Here is a 22856-nt window from a genome sequence, read left to right as displayed (position 1 = left end):
TTGCCTGTGTGAGGGCTTGCAGGTGTGACTCCTCCACAACGGAGACCATGGCAGGCAGGCCCTCATGGATCTCCGCCAGATCCTCCAGCACATCCTGTTGCCACCTAATGGACGACTCCGGAGGCTTATCATTTGCCTTCGGCTGAGCATTGTCCTGGTTCCCAGCAGTCCTCAGACTGCCGACGCTCTGGGCACTTTTTGCCTCCGCCTGCACCTATGTGAGTGTGAAGTGCCCTCACCAATGTGCACTGACATTCTAGCTGCCGATCTAATGCCCACCGAGGTGCTGGTATCTGTGCTGGTGCCTGACTCAGAGAAAGGGTGTGTTGCAGATGCGTGAAGCCCAGTGGTCCTCCGTCATCAGAGGTGGCCTTTCAGGGTCCAGAGAGCGAGTGTGCGCTGGCAAATCTAAAAGGGAGAACAATGACCTGTCATTAGTTTATTTCAACATACTGTCACTGTGCACACCAGGCACCCTGGTGAGACAATGGAGATCTACATCATGGTGCCATCGTATTTCAATGATCAATGGGGACTCCGGGTTTGAGGCTCCCATCAATGGTTGCACAATCCAAAACTCTCACCTCTGTGCGCTGCGCTCTTACCTTCATTTGGCACCCCCGACTCCCCATGCCCGGTTGTTTGTGGAGTGTGCCAGCTGTCCAGTTCATGTGCACCCTGCTCAAACCTGGTCAGCAGCAGTAGGTTGGGTGGGCCTCCGCCTGTATGTGGCCTCTCTGATTGGTTATGGCTCGTTTTCTCCAGAAAGGACAGAGGATCATTGCTTCGTCCACTCTCTACCTGGAGCGCCATTGCAATATGGCCAACCCCAGCTGAGGAACACCTCACAGGGCGCATCTGGGTCCTCGAGCTGCAAGGAACACAGACCAAGCAGCCAGGAGGAATGCGAGGCACTCATCCGTAAAGGTTGGGGGGAGGGGAGGCGAGTTCCCACCTGACCTGCTCTCCTGCCTGCCATATCCAGCCGCACTCGAACCCATCACTTGAGTTTGCTAACACAGAACAGACATTCTTCCGTGGTAGCCTTCCAGGGGCTACCTGGGCAGTTTTTAAACTGTCCGCCGGATCGCCATTGGGCCCAGTGGCTGACAGGATCCCCCCTCCGCAACCGGTTTGGGCCTTCTTAGCCAGTGGGGAGCTGCGTTTCACACTGGGTGGGCCTTAATTGGCCTGCCAGTGTGAAATCACGACCGTGGGCCGATCGTGGGCAGTGGCCTGTTTCCTGGCCGATCCCAGGCCAGCCGACTGCGTCCACCCGCCGAACTGAAATTTCTGCCCCTGCTGTTCAAACTTCTTGTCTTAAACTCATCAGGACAGGCACTAGAATTACCAATTGTGAAGGGAATGCATTAGTGTTCCCTTTACAATTGGTATTCTTGCATCTGTTCTAATGAGTGCAAGACAAAAAGCTTCAACAGCGTGTTTCTTTTCTCAGGGCTTTGATAGAGCAGCTAGTGAGAAATAGTTTCCTCTGGCAAGTGTGTTGGTAATCAGAAGTCATAGATTTAAAACAGTTAACAAAACAATCAGAGGGGGAAATGATGAGACATTATTTCACACACTACCTGAAAGGGTGGTAGAATTAGATTCCATAGGACCTTTCAAAAGGCAATTGCAAATGCAATTGAAGGGGAATAATTTACAGGTTTATGGGTAAAAAGCTGGATGTGGAAGTAAATTGGACAGCTCTTTCAAAGAGCCAGCCCAGGCACAATGGGTTGAATGGCCTCTTGTAGTGCTGTGTGATTTTATGTTACTATGATTTTAAGCTGTACACTAAAGGCAGGACAGATCAGACAGTCAAAGGCTTATTCCAACTATTAGTTTAATTCCTATATTCTACCAGTGAAGCATATTGAAGAAAATTTGGAAAAATTCAAAGTCCACACTATGCTTAAGTATGGAAGGCCTGATGCAGCAGGTTAAAAAAAAGGACTCCAGTTATCCAATTTTAGTAACTCAGCTGATCAGGAAATGTCTGTTACTAACCAAATTTATGTATTTAATCTTCTTGTGTCACTATCTTAAGGTAAATAACTTTCTCATTTAGATAACTCAATATTTCAGTACAACATAACAGATAACCAGAGCAAGAGACTATCGTTGGCAATAATAGGTTCAGCATTATCACACTTTTATGCTGGCAACAGGGAAAAAGCCAATATTATCACCCAAAATGCACTCTGAGTACCAGTTTAGTATTTTCTGGGTTTGGAGATGATGCTTCTCTTTAATTTCAATTTATCACTTGGTTAGTTCAACAATAAGTTGCACTTTTGAAGTGTTTTCATTCCATTGGGTGCAGTAAGTGATATTGGAACAGTACCTAAGCTATTATTTCCCCATTACAATGCCCGCTAAATATAAAAAGAAATCCTCTATGCTACCTAATTTGCTCAGAAGAGCTTACCAGGATGGGCTGGACCCTGAGTTGTCATGCCACAGCCGGATGCTCTGGAGATCCCCAAGTGGGAAAAGAGTTGTTAGGAGATATCCATCAACCCCTCCTCTCTCAAAGATAGGTTTCTCAAGATCCGTAAGGAAATGTGGGTCACTCTCTCCCTCTGAGCCATACAATGTAATAGTCACCTGGATAATAAAGGGTATCAAAATGTCAAGAACAAAGGGCAATGTAAACCGGTAGAAATTTCAGACATCAGGGAGTTCATTAATTTAGAATATAACTTATTTCTCTTCAACAATTTCAAACAAAACCAAGTTCTGTTTGAGTGATAATGGAATCTTACACAAATTTTCCCTTTGTTTCTATAGGACAAACCCCACAAGTTTTTCTACTATCGTGCGTGTGTGTGTGTGTGTGTGTGTGTGTGTCTACGCGCATGCTGCTCATGTGTGTCTTTGTGCACTTGTTTAATCTAAACCAGTTGCAACACATGTCAGTATTTTGTGATGGCTGTTTGCCTTTCTTCTATCGACTGTCTCACTAATGGCCCAGTCACATTAGAGAAACACCATAGTTTTACTATTTTATTAATCTGGTCTCAATGGTGAGAAAAGGCTAGTGCATCAAACTGTGCCATCTCCTTGAACTGGCCTTGCAGCTGCAAAGCAGGGTGAGGATAACACTGACAGTGGTTGTCAAGGTTACTGTGACAGGTCCTTCCAGGCTGGAGCCGATGCCATTACCAACATTTCTCAGTTCACCATCCAATGCTGTATCCAGGTCAACAAGGCCGTGTACACCAGGGGAAAGGGACACATGGCTTTGCCAGGATAGTGGGCTTCCCCATGCTGCAGGGTGTCCTTGATCACATGCACATGGGCCTGTGGGCACTGCATTTCAATGGGGAGATGCACCATAAACTCAAAAGATTCCACTAGCTGAATGTGAAGCTGGTTTGCAACCATGCCCAGTCATCATAGCGAATTCCCGCTACCCTGGCAGCGGTCATGATGCTTTCATCCCAATCAGTCAGCCATTCCAGCCATCTTCAAATCATCACGTCGAACCAAAGGGTAGCTGGTTGGCTACACAGGCTACCCACTGTACACATGGCTCATGACTCCCTTCTGCCACCCAACCATTCACACACACAGACACACACAACACTTCTACAATGAGAGCCATGCTGCAGCTAGGAACATCATGGAGGAGATCATCAGCATCCTGAAGCAATAGACATGAAGAGGTGGGGGGCCCTCCAGTACTCATTGGAGTGTGTCTTCCAATTCATGGGTTTGCTTCACACCCTTGCCATCATGAGGGCACATCCCTTGTCACCAAGCATAAGAGTAGTTGATGATTGCTTTACGTAGCGCTGGTGAGGAGTCCTTCCTGCATGTTCAGATGTGTGTTTAAAGGAGGGTGTTAGCTGGAGCAGCAAACTTGAAAAGGCAGTGTTGGCATTAACTTCTTGTTTTGCACTAACTGATGTCATGATCTATCCACTCTGTATATTTCCAACACACGCTGCTCTTGCCCATGCTCCTGACCTTCCCAAGATGGCGACTGGTGTACACCCCGCCATAAGTTTATACGCACATTTTGGAAACAAATTGCATCCGTAGCACCATGGAGCTAAATTTTATGGCCAATTTCTTCAAGAACTGGATGGTTCTTTATTCAAGATAGCTTGAATCAGTATTTCCATTTTAATCTTGAGGGAGTTCTAAGCTTTGGCTGTACTTCTACTTTTGCATTTTTACAAAGTGATTGTGGATGTAAGTCAACATGAAAGGTACAGGTCCTCATCTAACTCCCAAAACACAAACAGAAAGCAGTGTTAAATTCTCTCCAGGAAGGCATCTTGTACCACTCAGGCTTTCTATTCACGAAAGTATGACTCACTGTCGCTGGGTCAAAATCCTGGAACTCCCTCTCTCCCTAACAGCAGGACTGCAGCAGTTCAAGAAAGCAGCTCACCATAACATTCTCAAGGGCAATTAGGGAAGGGCAATAAATGCTGGCCTAGCCAGTGACACCCAAATCCTGTAAATGAATTTTTTTTTAAATTCCAATTTAGTCCAATTTAAGAAGTGCTGATCTTCTGAGTGCATTATAAATTTGCTGTTGAATCCTTTTAGAATGGATGCTACATTCCATGTTCACAACACAAATAAAAACCCAAAGGGCGTTCAGAGCTCAGTACAACCAACCCCGCAGCATCCTACCCTAGGAAGCAGAATGCAACTCACAACTTGCAATCAAACAGGTCATTCTGGTTTCACAATTTACAGCTGATGCTTTCAAACCTATGGCTTTATTGTGCAACCCATGAGCTGTCAATTCTACACCCCAAATTAAAATCTGCAGTAGAGAAGTATACAGAACATGTAATGGTGGCAAACCTTAGATGTGGTAGCTGCTCCTCTGCGATGTCCAGTAAAAACTGTCACCAGATAGCGGTACTGGGCAAATGAGTCATTATCAGCAAGTAATGTTATCTTCACCTTTTTGTTTTTACGTTGAAAAGAAAGAGAATTATATAAACAGGACAATGCTGCTAATATGGTTCACTTTACAGTTTAGCAAAGTTTTATTTCAAGAAAGCCAGATTGAATGTCATGTCATTTTGATGATGATGTATGAGCTCTTCTCAAGTCTTGAAGCACTGTCTTCCTTATGCTATCTGTTCCTAAGTTAAATTTTCTGTTGATTATGATTGTGATTATTTCTCCACTGAATCGAGCTTTGTGATTGATAGGAAGATGGGACAATGAAGGGAGATAGTGTAAATGTAAGAGAGTTACGGGTGCATAAACCACGTTATAACAGACTCGACATCAGCTGAAGAAGTAAATAGTTTAGAACAAATGATGCAAGGGCTCCAGTTTCTTATGATATAGCTAATTACAAATGCCAAGTAAGGACAGTTGTATTTTTAAACTAACCTATCTTCTCCGTATAGTTTCTTCTGGTACCACACTGCTTATTTTCTGCTTTAGATAATTTGCCAATCACAAAAGAGAACCACATTACAGAAAAACAACAAATCATACACGGCCTACAAGACATAAATAATTACAATCACAGGTTAGGTCTTAGGCTGCCAGCATGACAGTTGCACTTCTCTCTCAGACATCCTCAATGCACATTTCTGGGCCAGCATGGCACAATCCTTAACTCTCTCTCCTGGCTCAATGTTGCTGCTTGTGAACTCAGTTCCCTCTGATAGCCTGTCTCACTGAGCTGGATTTAGTGGGGGTACCCAGAATCTTGGATGGTGGTGGTGGGATAAGGCCCTTAACTGAGCATTAATTGCCCACTCAGGGGCCTCAATTGGTAGCAGGGTGAGAAGGCCATCCACAGGCCTTCCCACCACAGACTTAGCCAAGGTGGAGGTGGGAAGGTGGTGGGGTCCCTGCTCTCCCGCCTAATTAAATGTTCCCCCACCACCAAACTTACCACGGAGGGGGCATTAAATTCTGCCTGTTGTGTGCAAAATAGATGAGCTGTTTAAAATGTGAATATCTTGTTTCCCATCTGTTTAAACAGAGAAACACACAATGAGAGGAATTGAATGAGACAGAGATGAAAGAGAGAGAGAAAGAGAGATTGGAATTAAAGATTTAGAAAGTAACTGGATGAACAACTCACCTTGGTCATATCTTGCTTGTCTTTTTTTCTCGCCCAAACGACAGCAAGAATATAGAGCCCAAAAATACAGGCAACAGTCGTAACAACCACTGGGTTATCCACAAATGTGGCAAACAGTTCTGCTGTCTTACTGACATCTACTACATTGGGCATGACAAAGAAGGAGCTGCTGAAGAAGGTGAGGTGGTTGCACAGGCACTGAGTACTGTTGGTGGTTGTTAAAGGGCCCACCTGAAATACAGATCAGAAAAATGTAGAAGCGTGCACTCACAAACATGCATCCTCCTACTGGATTTTGGGTAGTAAGACTCCTTAAAACTATTGTGGAAAGAAATGAGCGTCAGAGAATTAGAGCAATGGATAAGTTTGTTTTAAAAAAAAAATGCTCCAAAAAATGATTGTTGAAATTTGATTTATCGTCATTTTGTCACTGACCTACATTCATTTAACCCAGTTCCCACTGAGTTCTTGGAAACCTGTTTATGGCTAATTTGACAGGCTAATTATTATATCTTAATAATGCTCAAATCATCCAGATGCAAGAGAATATAACATCTAGATCATTATTTGTTGAGATGCTGAATGTTTTCAGGAGAGGTAGCATGGGAGTAGGGTAGATTTTTGTTAGTCAAGGGTATTAAGGGTTATTGAACCAAATCAGATAAATGGCATTAAAAAACAGATTAAACATGATCTAATTGATTGGTGGAAAAGACTTGAGGGGCTAAATGATGTTTTGCCAGTCCAAGTATCGTGTTCTTCTAACTCCATTGTTAGTGATGTCACAAAAGTAGCAAGATGCAGAGCTAAAAATCCTAGCACATTACCTTTATATATTTCTGTTACATGCGGTAAATAGAATCATTAAATTAATATCACAGTAACTGTTATTTACAGTAAGGTCCTTACAAAATTACAGACAAAAGAACGTTGGTGCCATAGGCCGGAATTTTTCGTGCCCATTGATGTCAGGCCTGTTTGACAGCGTGAGCGGACAATATGGCAAGAAGACCAAAAATTGGTTTCACAATGTCGTGAAACCAGTTTACAATCGTCCGCTCTATCGTCAATAGCGGGCCGCATTTCCCGCTGTCAGATGCCAGGAACCTCATTGTAATATATCTGCAAATCATTATAAGCCCAGCTTACCGGAATCAGCCCACCATGCTGGATCAACCGAGCACATCAGCATGATTGCACGCCGACGTGTTTCACAACTGTATATAAGCGACGTGCACCTGGCGAGCTGCGCTTTGCTCGGTTGATCCAGGGACTTGGAGGTTTGTTTGCCTACCTTGCTTTAGCGCCAGGCTTCACAGAGAGCACCACATAATTTTTAGGGGGGGTTCTGGGACTGGTCTCTACCTAGCAGACCAGCCAATAAGGTCGGGGGGGGTGGCTTCTCAACAGCTGCAGGGCTAGGGTTTGCTTGGGGAGTGGGGAGAAGTGGCCTCAGGCAAGCAAGAGGTTGCAGGGTGAGGGTAGTACTGGGGAAGGGGTTATCCAAGGTGTGTGTGTGTGGGTGGGTGGGTGGGGGGGGGGGGGGGGGGGGGGGTGGGTTGGGGGGGGGGGGGGGGGGGGGGCGCAAGTTGATTTGTGCAAGTGGCCTCAAGATGGTGAGGGTTGAGGATGCAGTATTCAGAGGAGATCAGGCCAGATGGAAATGTGAGGGTGTGTGTGAGAGAGTGAGTAGTGGTGTCCAATGAGCCGGCAGTGAGTGAGATGCCAGCAAACTTGTGATGGGCTTGAGTGTGCGAGTTTAGAGTGATGAGATGGTTGCCTTACCCTGATGGCACAGATGAGATCATTCTGCATTGGATGGCCAACCTGTTCTGTGCAGCATTGGCACTGATCACCACTGCCATCGCCTACCAAGCCAAGGTGGTAATGTTGCTGCCCCTCCTGCGACCAGAGCGGGGGTAGAGGACATCACTGCGGGCCTCCATGGCATCCAAAAGGTGCTCGAGGGACACTTCACTAAATCGGGGGGTTACAGTCTTCTTGCCTTTCAGGGCCATGTCTTCTGCGCAGCAGCTCTGGGCTGGAAGCACTAAGAGTTGTGCATATGGCTGCACTTTAAATGTGGCGCCCAGCGTGATGAACTGGCGAGGTGACAATGTGGCGGGCATATCAACGTCTGCCCACCATGGAAACGGTGTGTTTCCCAGGAATGCATGATTAATGAGGTGAGATTGGGACAACACAGCGTGAAAAGCTGCCATTGCAGCTGGCAGGTAAAACATCTTTTTTCCCGCCCGCTACTGCACTTAGTGCGAATCTGGGACAATTCCACCCATAAGCTAGTTAAGCAATGCTATCTACATTTACCTGTGCAAGGCCTCAACAATGCAGAGAAGCATTCCTTGTTCTATTGGTGTATTCAATCAATCATGACTTACATGACTCTTTGGGGCAAAGTATCTGATTTGGCTAAAAATGTAGTTGGCGCTTGATTCAACTCTAATGTTTTTAATAGTCATTGATTTGAAATGGTGACACATAAATTCACAATGATGCCGATGCTGTGGCGTGTCAGCAGATCCAGAGTGAGCTGTTGCGTTGAATGAATTATATTCAATAACTTATACGGGTGCTTCCTTACATAATATAACTCGGGCAACATGTCACAGGGATAATACAAAGTAAGGGCACTCACACGACAACCAGATGAGCTCCAGTTGCTGTTAACTTCATCCCAGTATACACACTGGGATATAAAGGAAGTGACAGCTACAGTAATGTTAGCCAGTTGTGAAGAGTTTAGATCTGGGGCAGGCTTCACAGATAAATAATATGTTCCTACTCCATACATCAGCTCAGTGGGCGAGATAAGCCAGGTATATTTTGCAGCTTGTTGGAAAAGATGGAAAAAAACAAAAACACATTAAAAAAACAGTGCAATTTTTGTCAACTGAAACATGTTCACATTTGAATAAAATTTCTGTTGAATAAACATATTTGAGTTTGAACAGAATTCAGCTTTGCACAATATAAAGGTGCTAGTATTTGTAAATGCTTGCAGCAAGAGTGTAAATTAAATTATTAAAATGAACCTACGAATGTGTTAATCATAACTTCCCAACAGAAACACAATGGAATAACTAGGGATGTTGATACTAAGTATCAAACCCAGCCCAATTTGAATTGAACTTGTTTAGTTTTACTCAGGTAAATGACAAGATATGTGTTATGGCCAAAGCCAGTGTTAATTGCTACACAAACCAAATCCCAGAAGAAACTTGGCTAATGGGCAATACCCTTTATTTATCTTCTGAAAATGAGAAAAAGAGATGAGAAGCAGTAAGAGGTCCAGTAACACTTCTGGGATTTTAAAAATGAAAAGTAAAAATTTCATTAACAAGAATAAAAGAAAACATAAGCACACAAGTTTACATTACACAATTAAGGTTAGTCTTGCAAAACATTACCCCCAAAAAAGGGCTCTCCACTTGGTCAGAACTACAAGTAAACACCTTCCAGGCAACACTCCTTTATAGATATTTAACCATACAAAATCCAGTAATATTACCCAAGGCATACCACATGACCTGTAACTTGCTTCCACTCTGCTGTGGTAAACCAAATTTCAGCATAAAACTGCTTTTTGCAGCCCAATACTTTTCTGGCTTGACTGGATGGCTGATTCAAACTACATCTCCTCCCAGCCCAGAGCTAAAAGCTCCCAACTCAGTTCAAGCTGCTACCACAACAGCTCAAACAGTTATTGCAGCTATAGCTATCCTAAGCTCCCACAATAACTCTAAAATACCTTTATTCCTCTTTCATCTCGGGTTCCATTGTTTTTACACCTCTTTGAAACTCAAACCCTTCCAAATATAAGATCTTTCATGTTTCCATCTTATCTTTGCTTTCCCTGCAATAAAAAAGTGATATCCCACCTTCTAATTGCCTATCAATCTCCTGAAACATGCAAACATGTTTTTTGGTACCTTTGACTCTCTTTGATATTCAAACAAACACTCCACTTAACCAAAAATGCAAATGTTAGAATTAATCTACTTGTACATTAAACCTAACACCTCTATCATTTTCATGTTTTAAATCCCCCCGACAATGTCTCCTATTAATCTCTGCTCAGCTTAATTAAATTATACACACACACACACACACACAGCCTTTAAAATATTTTTAAAAATCAATTTCTCACACATGCAAATGATCTTTGGCATGCTGTTAGTGAGGCCTGTCAATCTACAACACATGGAAACTCTGACATAACTCTGAAAAAACTGACTATTCAAAATGCAGCTGAAACACAGCCCTGAATTAAAGACCTATAACCAAGACTACTGCTCCAAGGCGACTGAATAAATTAAATTTATTTATAGATTAATTTTTTTATCCAAGTTACAGTTATAAATGTTGCCCATTTTGGCTAGATTTAACCAAGACATGAAATGCTGAATATCGGTGATTTGTTTTAATCTTATAAATACCAGAAAACCCTTTGGAGGATTAAAGAATTTTTCAACTGACTGTTTTCTCATTTAGTTCTTTCTGACTCTGATAAATCAAGAACTTCACATTCACTAATCTTGTACTTTCGAATGTTGTATTCCAGACACTAGTACAGTAATCGGGTGTCATGACGAGATTAATGCCTATAATGTTATTGGAAATTATTTTTTAAAATAGAGTCTAGTGGGCTCTGCGTGTGTGTCTGTGTGTCTTAATTGGATTAAAGTCAGGTGGTCTAGAGGCTTTGATGTGTAGAAAGAAGTAGGTTTGAAATGGAAATTAAACATGGGGAAGTTTAGAAACATAGGTGTCAAGGGCGCAATTTGCATTTTTAAATAAACCTTTTGAAAGAATGGGTGAATTTGTGCACCTAGCTAGAAGATGCCAAGTGATGTGTTTCTTTTTTTGGCTTACTAATAAAATTGATGGTATCAAAGGATTTTATTGTTAGAAGAGGTAAAATTAAAAGCTTAGTGATACAATGGGAAACTTACATTCAAAGAGAAAGAGATGCATAAAGGAGAAAGGAGATTGTGGGTAAAGCAGAGTCATTTTAAGATCCAACAAGTGTGAGAATCCTCCAGGCTGTTAAGCCTAAGGTCTGTCTGAAAGGGCCCAGAGCTGAAAGAAACTAATTTTGAATGTGACTGTCCAGGGTGTATTCTACCAGGCATCTCTTTAAATCTATGGGCAGGATTTTTCAGTCGGCATGCAAGGGCAGGCCCGACAAGCCAATGCGTAAAATGACATCATCGTGCACTCCAATGATATTTTGTTCGGTAGGCATGCGCTGGAGTCAGCTGCGTGCCCGCTGATATGTAAAAGGCTGGTTAAAGCCATTAAGAAAGTAATTGATGTAAATGTTAACGCTGCCCATCCAACTTTAAGGTTGATGGGCAGGCGAAGATGCCAAGTGGCCTTCGCGTTTTTTTAGAAAACCTCATCCACGAGCGGAATGAGGTTTCCTAAAGCTTTTATTAAATAAAAAACTTTTCCTAAATATAAAAACATGTCCCATCTCATGTGACACATGAGGGGACATGTTTAAACACATTTTTAAACCATTTATTTAATTATTTCAATATTGATTCAATCTCCCTGAGGCAGCTTTGTGCCTCAGAGAGATTGAAGCGCTCTTTCGCATGCATGCACAAAAGTGCTGGCCCCGACTTTCCCTCCTCCCTCTGCCTGCACAAGTAGCGCCGAGCGCTACGGCTTGTGTCTTATGCTGGGTGGGCCTTAATTGGCCCACCAACGTAAAATGGTGGCACAGAGCTGATTGTGGGCAGAGATTGGCTCTGTGACTGCCCTTGTCCACTCTCTCCGAGCCTGTCCGCCGCCTGAAAAATTCAGGCCTATAAGATTTCTGCTGCCTCAACAGGGGTGTAACTGAGAGTCAGATTAATTAGGGGATTTTTGTAATTATTATAGTAGTAATTTTGTAGACATATGTATGTGTTTACAATTCTTCTTGATTAATAAATGTTTAATTTCATTTTATAAAAACCTCTTGAGACTCGGTGGTCTTATTACTACTGACTTCAAAGCTTACATCTCAAAACATACAAATTGCAAAAATGGGTTCTGACAGTTGTTTCAAGCTTCCCTCTGGCTTTGAACAACTCAGCCTTTACCATACGCTGTGTCATAATATAGGGTGTCTTCAGTTTTTGATTCAAATTCCCAAAGGTTCTCATTGTTTGGCTATGCCAGTTTTTTAAATCAGAAGAATTGAATGCTTGGGACAGGTTAAAGTGATATGTTTAAGTTTTGCATTTGAAGAAATGTTCTTTTAAATAAATGCTGTTTAATTAATTTATGAATATGTAAACATTTCTGTGGGTACCTGTATTTACTCAGAAGAGGAAAATCACTATCGTTTATACAGCTTACTCAACCAGACCCAGAAATACTATTTTCAAAGCCACTGTGGAAACAACAAAAATAAGGGCTCAAGCAAAATTTATCAGAGTCAGAAATATGTAGAAATTTAACACATTCAGTCATTCAAAGCAGTTGAACAGTTGGTAATTATAATGAGGTGACAGTATTGCAGTCAATTCTGGGTACCACACTGTAGGGAGGCTGTCACAGCCTTGGAGAAAGCAGAGGAGACTTACTAGAATGGTACAAGAGATGAGCGACTTCAGTTATATGAGGAGATTAGAAAAGGTGGGATTATTCTTTTTAAAGCAGAAAAGGTTATGGGGAGATTTGAGATAAGTGTTCAAAATCATGAAGGGTTTTGATACAGTAAATAAGGAGAAACTGTTTCCAATGGCAGAAGGATTGGAGCTCAGTACCAGATTTAATGGAGTTATCAAACAATAGGTGACATGAGGAAGAAAATGTTTACGCAGTGTGTTGTTATGATCTGTAATACATTCCCTGAAATTAATTTGCAACTTTCAAATGGGAACTGGATAATTCTTGGAAGAGCAACATCGACAAGCTTTGGGAAATGCAAGGGAGTGGGAGCAAATGAATCACTCTTTCAGAGAACTGGCACAGACACAGAGACCCAAAGGACCATCTTCTGTGTCGTATGATTCGAAGGCATATGAGGGGAAAGAAGGGTCTATGGTATAAAAGTAAGTTATGCAAAGCCCCAGGATAAAAAGGAAACCTTTATAGTTAGAAGCAAATATTGATGGTCTACTGTACTGTTTCTCCCAATCTAGTGATGGAAAGTACCGTGCTGTGTTAAAGGTTTCCATCTTATCATCAGATCCAAGTGGTGTCAGGTTGGGGATGGTGCTTTGCTCTCCCCACCTCACACCAATGAAATCAGAAAGTTAGGAAAGAGGGTAGGAGACTTTTCATTACATAGAGAGCCATTAAAACATGGTGTGTTTGACCTAAAATGGTACTGTACTAGAAACAGAATTCATAACTTTTTCACAGGAATGCAAATAATCATTTGAAAAAAAGGAGGGAAATGGGACTTTAGAGCTAGCTCATTCAGAGAGCTGGCATGGGTGGAATGGACTGAATGGTCTCCTCTATGCTCTAGAACTCTTCTGTTTTTATAAAAATGTGGTACTCTACACACATCTACAGAAACAGGAAGTGCTGGAAAAACTTAGCTAGTCTGGCAGCATCTGTGAAGAGAGAAACAGAGTTAATGTTTTGAGTCCAATATGACTCTTCTTCAAAAAAATAGAGCTATCCCATTAAGTGCAGAAGGATAGCACTCTTTTTGCTTGCTTTTTTGTAGCCCGTCCTCCATGCAGAGGTTTGTTTTTGCTTCACTCTTTCGCTTGTTCTTACCTCCAGTGCACTTAACATTAGGTAGTTGTGTGGTTACTAGAAAGCTGGTCTCATTGGGTTCAGCTTCATAGTTAAAGTACAGGAGCAGGGGAATGCTTTGCTCAGGCTCCAGATGAATCAGCAGAGTGCCGCTGTCTGAGGTTACATTCACTTGAATGGTGGTAAGATTGGTTACCAGCTTGAATTCAGTCCAATTCTCATGCATCACATTAGATCTAGGAAGTATTATCTGTGATAGAAACAAGCTATTTTACAATTCAAAAGTTATGGAAATGTGGTCCCAAGATTTAGCAGTAAGCCTCATTCACAATTTATTTTAGTTTTCTGGTAGAGTTCGATACAGTGCTGTCAAATTCTTCTTTTCAAGCTTGTCCCCATGTGTTTCTTCGGAGACACACATGCTCTGCCATTACCTGTCTTAAGGATCTTGAAAGTCACTCAACGATGAACTAATTGACGTTCGAAACCTAAACTAAATTTTTTTTAAGCAATAATTTTATTGGAATGGAACCAATCCCATTCCAATATTACCAACATTCCCCTTATGGAATTAGAATTATATATACAAGTAGCTAAAGGTAGCTTGGAATTGGGCTGAGGGACACACCACAGTAACCTATGTGATTTTTGCTGAGATAATTTTTTCTGCATTTGATATTCGTTCCTGGGGTGTAAGCATCATTAACAAGGCCAGCATTTATTGCCCATTCCTAATTGCCCTTAAGTAGGTGGTGGTGAGCTGCCACGTTGAGCCGCTGCAGTCCGTGTAGTGTAGGTACACCCACAGTCCTTTGAGGAAGGGAGTTTCAGGATATTGACCCAGTGACAATGAAGCAATATAGCTCCAAGTTAGAGTGGTGAATGCTCTGATGCACTTGGTGGACTTGTTCATCTATGTGGTAGAGGCCGAAGATTTGGAAGGTGCTGTCAAAGGAGGCTTGGTAAGTTGCTGCAATGCATCTTGTAAATGGTATACACTGCTGCCACTGTGCAATAGCGTTGGAGGGTGTGATTGTCCAAAGTGGTGGATGGGGTGCCAATCAAGCAGGCTGCTTTGACCTGGATGGTGCCAAACTTCTTGAGTATTGTTGGAGATGCACTCATCCAGGCATGTGGAGAGTATTCCATCACGCTCCTGACTTGTGCTTTGTAGAGCATGGGCTGGCTTTGCGGAGTCAGAAGGTGAGTTATTCACTGCAGAATTCCAAGATTCTGAACTGGACTTGTAGCCACAGCATTTATATTACTGGTCTGGTTAAGTTTCTGGTCAATCGTAATGCCCAGGATGTTGATGGTGGGGATTCAGTGATAGCAACTGATTAAATAATCCTTTTTTAATGACAATTATGGGGAGATGTTTAGATTTGTCTCTGTTGGAAATGGTTGCAGATTTACCTCTATGTCCTCTGTCAGATTCTGGACAGAATGAATTGTGCCATTTACTGATGTCAGTGTCAGACCACTCACAGCTCCTGAGATTTCATTCTTCCTTGTCCACATGAAAGGATTTACCGAAAAACTCACCACCTGAACAAAGATAAAGCTTTAGTAGTAATTGCTGAATTTCAATGATGACCAAAGACATTGGTTTGTAATTTTCTGTGAAAAACAGAAGCATTGCAAAATGCCATCCCTAACACAGCAGTACAAATCCTGGAATTCATATAGTAAAAATGAAGGAGGTGACCTTCACCTCAGGCACTAACATTGTGAATCAGCTGTGTGTTTTACACTCCGTCCAATTTTATTTTCCATTGACTTTAACATGGTCCAACTAATAATAATGAAGTAATGAAGACCATGCAGCACATTTTTAATAAATGTATTACAAATGATGAAACCAGAGTTCCTTCCAGGACATGTAAAACCGATTCTAATTACAGTTGTAAATTGATTACAAATCTAATCAAATCTGTTATTTAGAGGAGAAGGTAGGACCTTCTGTTCAAATTATTTCCATAAATTCCAGTCCTTGCACTAAGTGGGAAGGGATTAAGGCCTGAAAGTTCCTGGGGCCTCTTGCAACATTAACATGGTGAAATAAAATCCCCGTCTATTCACGTTCAAGGCTGCAAGCCATTCTAAGATTGAACAGAGTCCAGAGATCCGAAGGGGCTGAAGAATTTTTTGTTTTTCTAAATTCCTCTTTCCCTCTGGAGCCACTTCAATAAGCAAATCTAATTGATTTCTCCAGGCTTATTGCTTTATCCCAGTGAGGCTTTGGGTCCTTTACCGGCACAAGTTCCATCGCAGCGATTGAAGGGTGCAGTGAGAGGATTTTCCCAAAGAAGCTTGGAAACACCCCCAGGATGCCCCCTTTCCATTGTAGGGAACAGGTTTAAGATACACCAATAGTTCCTTGACTGGGATTTAAAGGCGTGGTCTAAAGGGGGAATAATCCTGGCAGAACTAGGATCCAATCTATGTGCCTAAATGATACACCTTTCTCTAGAAATATTCTCTGAAAATATTAGGTTCAAGTTTCTCACTGACTCAGGGACTTTTCATGCTGATAAGAAAGGAGACATCTAATACTAAGCCTAAAGCAGACATTGGCCGGGATTTTCCAGCCCCGTCGCAGGCGAGGCAGTGCCCCAGCCAGAAGTCCATTGATTTGCGGTGGGACCGGAAGATTGTGACGGTGGGCGGGAGCAGAAAGTCCCGCCCATTATGTTCAGATTTTTATTTTCTTCAATAAAGTGGGACAGTGATTTGAAAAGTTATTCCCTTAGTCATTTGTTTCCACCCTTATAAAAAATACAGACTTGTGTTGAAACTAAAGTCTTCTTTCTGTAGTTGATTAAAGATTGCAACTTCTATATTAATATAAAATGGTATTCATTGAGCATAATATAAAAGTGGTGATATAACACAAGAGGCTACAGAGTGCACTGAAACCACAAGGTATAAGGCCCCTCCAAGTGACTGCCTCACACCAGCTTGAGTTCACACAGAAGGCAGTATAACTCCAGTCTTGATGCTGTTCATTTTGCTGATTATCTTAATAAAGTCTTAAAACGTACTAGGTCAGGCACATAACGGAGTGCGAATTATTGAGCAAATTGAAAGATCCAGCTGATACATATTCTCCAAATTGTCACTAGTTGTGTCCAATTCTCATGAATTCCACCTCATTCAGGACACTACTTTCACAAAGGGTAATTGTTTCTTTATATTTCAATAACAAAGCAATGACTAGAAGGTACTTTGCAAATTGTAATGTGCTATAAAGGTGGACTAAATGCAGGAATTCAAGATAGGTTGTCAAATATAGATGGTAAATTCATAAGATAAACTAAATATAAAGCAGATGAGATGACATTATTCTGTCTTCCTCCTGTATTATCTGTAGTTGCTGATTTTTAAAAAGAAAATCATTGTGTTCAGAATATAACAAAAGGCCGCCCAAGATTTGAGGAACTGTGCATGAGGTTCAACAGGAAACCCTGAAGAATAGTTTCACTCTAGTGCTGAATAATGTACTCAGTTTAAAGGTTATGTGAATACAGAAACTATGGGAATGATTTTTTCCCCTGTTTTCAGATGTGACCAGTACCGTTTTGTTTAAAGCAGGCAAAGTTTGAAGGAGAATAAAGCCACAAGATTCCATGGTTTTAAACAAACAAAATAAACTTTACAAATTCATAGAAGTAAAACAATTTACAATATCTATCTTATGCTCTAATGTTCAGAATTAACATGAAGTAAACTTGAATTAACAGGCAAACTGTGCATACTGCATATTAAATGGCAAATGTGACCAAGACAGATTCCATGAATTTAAGAGCGGCCCACACAGATGTCAGAATCACAAAATCTTAGTAGAACTCTGTCTCCCTCAGGAGGGAATTAAAATCTTTACTTTCAAAGATCTGGTTTCTGAATTTTGTCAAAAGCCACCCCAACTTGAACTGCCTCAATAACAGCTCATCTTCTGATGGCTCAACTCTTCTCCTGAGACTGTGTTCACAACACTGCACTCCCACATCTAATTACTAGCACAATTCCAACTCTTTCAGACTGCTAGCTTCACTCAGCTGGCATTGCCCCTAGGTTTCTCAGAATTCCTCTCCCCTGACTGCATTGAGCTATAAATGGCTTCTAGGGCTTCTTGGAGCCCAAGCAAGGAACTAGCAACCTTCCGCCACTCTCTCAGCTCCACAGAGCCTTTCCTGAGCCCTAACTGCCTGAAGCCTGCTAACAGCTTCCATGGGCTTATTTGTCAGCCGCAAATCACATGAGGTCCAAACTGCAACCGACACAGCTGCACCAAATGGCTCCAAGTGCTTTTCTGAGTCGTAATTGCCTGGAGCCTGTTAACAACAGCCCCTTTTCAGTATGGAGACTCTTCCCTTGCTGCAGAGCACTCAGATAAATTGAAACCAGAGAGCATTCTTAAGCTCCACCCACCTCCATGACGATGTAGCCTTTCAGAGTTCACTGAATGCTTTTAAACTAATTTAACTCCCAAAACTGGACTGCACTTCTTTGCAAGCAATGTAGACATTACGTGTCCAGCTTTCTCGCTAAGTAAACCCACCTGCTGTTTCAGCATTTTACCTTTCTAGCTTTTAGCCCCTTAAGTCAACATGGCCCCAACCTTTTAAGTCTAATTGACATCAAGCTGTTTCAATTGCATTTATCCTACTTTCTACAGTTAACCTTAAATTTACCTCTAAAATATTAACATGAACTATGAACTAGATATTGGGGCAGTCACATGGGCATACCAGATGACCTGCTGTTTCACTTGGAAGTCCACTTATAATATGCAAATTGGAATTTCTACACAAGGTTTAGGATCCTGATGCACACATCACATTCACCACTGGCACTAGGTGTTGAACAGCCTACCCAGCTATCATGAAATGTCCACTGCAGGCCACTCACAAACCAGGTAAGTTTATGGGTTTTGTTTTACAGATTTATGGGGCCAGGAAAGAGCACAGATGTCTCGTTTGCTGATGGAATTTACAAAGTAATTTGCTCAAAAATTACCTTTCATCTTCTGAGCTCCCATGTGCTCACCCAGTGCAGTTATTTAATTGACTTTAGAATAAATTGAAATTTCATCCTTTTCCACTCAAGCAGGCACATAAGAGTTATATAAATGATACAATTTCATTTATGGTGCATTGTACCCACCCGCACATCAACTGTGTCCATGTCATCTTGAACATGCAGAGATGGGAATGCTGGAAGGGTGAAGCTCGTCACAGTGGAATCAGCCAGAATGATGGAATTTCCTTCTGTGCTGTCTGCTGGTACCCTACAAACACAATCAACAGCAATTCACTTTATGTCAGGCTTTATTTGATAAAAGTTCCCTGAGTGATCAAGGCAAAAAGGGAAATTCAGAATATTCATCAGTTAAACATGGATAATTTCTAGGTTTTGAAAAATAATGTTTTCCTTTTTGTTCTTTCATAATCAGCATTAAGTATAAATTTGATAACAATTTGAGCTCTCTTCATATGTTGGACTGCCAAAGTTCCATCAAGATTGGCTTCACCTTAGTAGAAATTCTTTTATATATAATTCAGTCTTAGCAGGTAGTGAGAATCATGCCACATAGAGACACCTGTTATACCTCCCGCCTGATATTCAGATCTACTGATGTCAATTGAATTGGACATTAAGTTGCGGGGGGTGGCGGGGGTGTGGGTGGTGGTGGTGTAACAAGCAGCTGACATTATCGTTTCTATTTCCTGCTGCTATCCAGATAAATTTCTATCCTGTTATATTATTAATTTACACACTACACATTAAATCCACCTTGTTAAATGTTTGTCAGACAGGCACATTAACCCTCCAGTAATATTTCTGCACCAGATTTAAACAGAATTCTCTTTCATTGTTTTAAATTTCATAGAGATATATTAAAAGTTCTCTGTGCTTTCATCTGGTTTAATATCTCGCTGGCCCCAATTTATATGAAGGGGTAACTTTAGGTTCCATTAAAGCCTAATTTGTAGCTTGTAATAAATTTTAACCAAGTTTGTAAAATCTATAAAAATCTACATGTTACGTGTGTGCCACAGGTGATGATACTTGGAAAATTCATGGAAACGTTACCTTCAAACCAAAATAGTTGGGTAGGATTTTGCTTTGGGTGCAAATCGGGAAATTGCACCCAAAATGCATTCAAACTTGTGCTGCTTAGGGTTGCAGTTTGAGTTTCTGACAAAAATTAATTTAAGTATTCACAAATATAAAATCTTCCATGAACCACTGCAATTGGGCAGTGTAATAGAATATAATTGTCATTTTCTTTTTCTTCCAAATAAAAAGTTTTCCTTGATGTATTTAAGAGTGATAACTGGTGCAGTTTTATTAACACAGCTAAAATTGGGTTGATCAGCAAAAATAAGCATTTTTAATAAGTATCCAGTCCTCCACCTCTGAATGCCTAATTCGAAATCATTGAAAATAACTTTAAAAAGCTATAATGAACATTTGTTAGTTTCATTGGTGTACATCTGCCAGTTTTGTGGTAAACTAAATATTTTTTGATCTGAAAAATACTTTTGAAACACACCTATTGGTGCCTGTGTGCCTAAAAAAATATACACAATTCGAAGGGTCTTCTTGAATCAGTGCGATTGGCACCATCTTGCAATTTCAGCCAAGGTATGGCCAGCTTTGTGGGCAGGTCTGAATCTGGCAAATTGAATCTTAAACCAATGTAAAAGATTACATCTAACACCAAGTGTCAGTTGTTTTGAAGATAACTTGCTGATTTTTAAGATTCCCTGATTGTGCTGTTTTGGCCAATCCAGCAAGGTTTGCACAGATATTACTAAGATAAACAAGCACAATGTGGTTGAACTACAGTACAGTGTGAAATAATTTTATTTTGCACCAATGCTACAGTTGAAGAGAAAATCCAAAGTGGCTCCGGAATGAAGCTGGCTGAGACACCTTGACTGAGGCGATTCTCTGAATGAGGAGACGCCCTGGATCTGAGACTCATTGACTGAGGAGACACCCTGGATCTGAGACTCCCTGACTGAGGAGACACCCTGGATCTGAGAATCATTGACTGAGAAGAAGTCCTGAACCTGAGACTTCCTGACTGAGGAGACACCTTGGATCTGAGACTCCCTGACTGAGGAGACACCTTGGATCTGAGACTCCCTGACTGAGGAGACACCCTGGATCTGAGACTCCCTGACTGAGGAGACACCTTGGATCTGAGACTCCCTGACTGAGGAGACACCCTGGATCTGAGAATCATTGACTGAGGAGAGGCCCTGGAACTGAGACTCCTTGACTGAGGAGACACCCTGGACCTGAGACGCATTGACTGAGGAGACACCCTGGATCTGAGATGCATTGACCGAAGAGACACCCTGGATCTGAGACTCCCTGACTGAGGAGACACCCTAGATCTGAAATGCATTGACTGAGGAGATGCCCTGGATCTGAGACTCCCTGACTGAGGAGACACCCTGGATCTAAAACGCATTGACTGAGGAGATGCCCTGGATCTTTCCTGCAGCATTTCTGGATGCAGTGAGCCTAGAAGCATTTTGTGAATTTTGGAAGATTTTGAATTTTATATTTTTGGGTTTTTCTATATTGATATATTTCCAAAACAAAGTACTTTTTCTCCTTTTCAGATGCATTGACCCAACCATTTTAGAGAGACACCAAGCTCCAGCTACCATATCCCCTATTCACAGAGACACATTCCCCTTAAAGTTCACTCACAGCTCACTCTTTGTAATTCTTAAAGAAATGCTCTCCCTCTAACTCCCTTCCCTCAGTTCATACAGGCACAATTTCACCGTGATGATTCCTCATTGCCAGCCTTGGGGCTGGAATATACAGCCCCCTGTTGGCATGTTTATGGTGGGGGAGGGGGGGGGGGGGGGGATCTAAAATACGAGGAATGGCAGGACCACCACTTTCCCACCCACAGCCGAGCTGCTGAAGTCAGCAGCCTGCCTGCCATTTTAAAAAAACTAATTAAGTGTCAATTGAACACGTTACCAAGCTAATGGACCTGCATGATAGACTGCCCATGCCACAAAGAGATTGGTGTGGGCAGGTGGGCGGGAGTGGGCAGGCCGACTTTGGAAAAAACCTTTGTAAAGGCAGCAAGGAAGGGGGGGCACAACATTTGCGGGGAGTGGGGGGGGGGTGGGGGGGGGGGGTGTGTGTGGGGGATGCCCTTTGAGCATCAGGGATATCCATCCAGGATGTTACCACTCTTTGTTCCTCCCTGCCTGACTTCCAAAACACACTCTCCCACCCCCTCGTCCCCTCCCTATGCTTGATCCTTCTCCATCCATGACCCCTCAGCTTACTAGGTCCAGATGCCATGGCTGCTTGCAGTCCCAGCAGCACCCATTACTCTGCTCTGGCGCTGTTGCGACTGATGGAGCTGCCGGCTAATCTGATTGGCCGGCTCGAGGGCAGGACTTCCTCCCACTGAGGGGGTGGAAGTCCCACTCTTTGCCTTTTTTAGCCCGTTATGGCTGCTTCTTTTGGGTCTGTCGGCTACTGGCAAATTTTTGCAACAGGCTGGGTGAGCAATGTGCCTCCCAGTGAAATCCAGCCCTTGGTTTCAGTTCCTACCTGATGCTACAGTTTCACTCTGGGATTGGATTCGGTACAGTTGACAGAAGTTCCTAATCTATAACAAGTTAAAGTCATCAAAGGGCATGCTTGTGTCAGCTTAGATGATAGTCGAAAGATGTGGGTTCAAGCCCCACTGCAGGATTTGCATACTTATTGAGAATTCAGAGCTGTACTGAGGAAGGCGTCTTCTCATTGAAGAGATATTAAACCAAGACAGCGGGGCTTAAGTTCCTTTTGTCCTTTGTTTTTGGTCCTGAACAAAGTGTTTGGTCTGACTGTGGAATAGAGTTCCCAACCTTCCTGAAAGGACCTGCATTTTCACAGAATCAGGCATTCCTATCCCAAGTGCTGCCTCCAGCAGCCAGGGAGATCAGTGATTTAATTTAACTGCTGACTGCATGACTAACAGATATCTTTGTGAGGAACTATAAGTAATGAGTAA

The 22856-nt window shown here is 42.2% G+C and overlaps 1 protein-coding gene across 1 annotated transcript in view; it reads right to left on the bottom strand.

Annotated features, from left to right (window-relative positions):
• Positions 1-22856, bottom strand: part of pkd1l2a (polycystic kidney disease 1 like 2a) — a 160319-nt gene that overhangs the window by 55041 nt on the left and 82422 nt on the right. The window contains exons 21-27 of the mRNA XM_041191701.1: positions 18974-19097; positions 15224-15355; positions 13829-14057; positions 8736-8929; positions 6080-6310; positions 4831-4932; positions 2432-2610 (exon numbers count right to left, since the gene is read on the bottom strand). Of these exons, the coding sequence (XP_041047635.1) occupies positions 2432-2610; positions 4831-4932; positions 6080-6310; positions 8736-8929; positions 13829-14057; positions 15224-15355; positions 18974-19097 (1191 nt within the window). The remainder of the gene's footprint in view (positions 1-2431; positions 2611-4830; positions 4933-6079; positions 6311-8735; positions 8930-13828; positions 14058-15223; positions 15356-18973; positions 19098-22856) is intronic.

This window comes from Carcharodon carcharias, chromosome 7 (assembly GCF_017639515.1).
Source record: "Carcharodon carcharias isolate sCarCar2 chromosome 7, sCarCar2.pri, whole genome shotgun sequence".
NCBI lineage: Eukaryota > Metazoa > Chordata > Chondrichthyes > Lamniformes > Lamnidae > Carcharodon > Carcharodon carcharias.
Note: the sequence above shows the minus strand (reverse complement) of the source record. Positions and strands in the feature narration are given on the sequence as shown.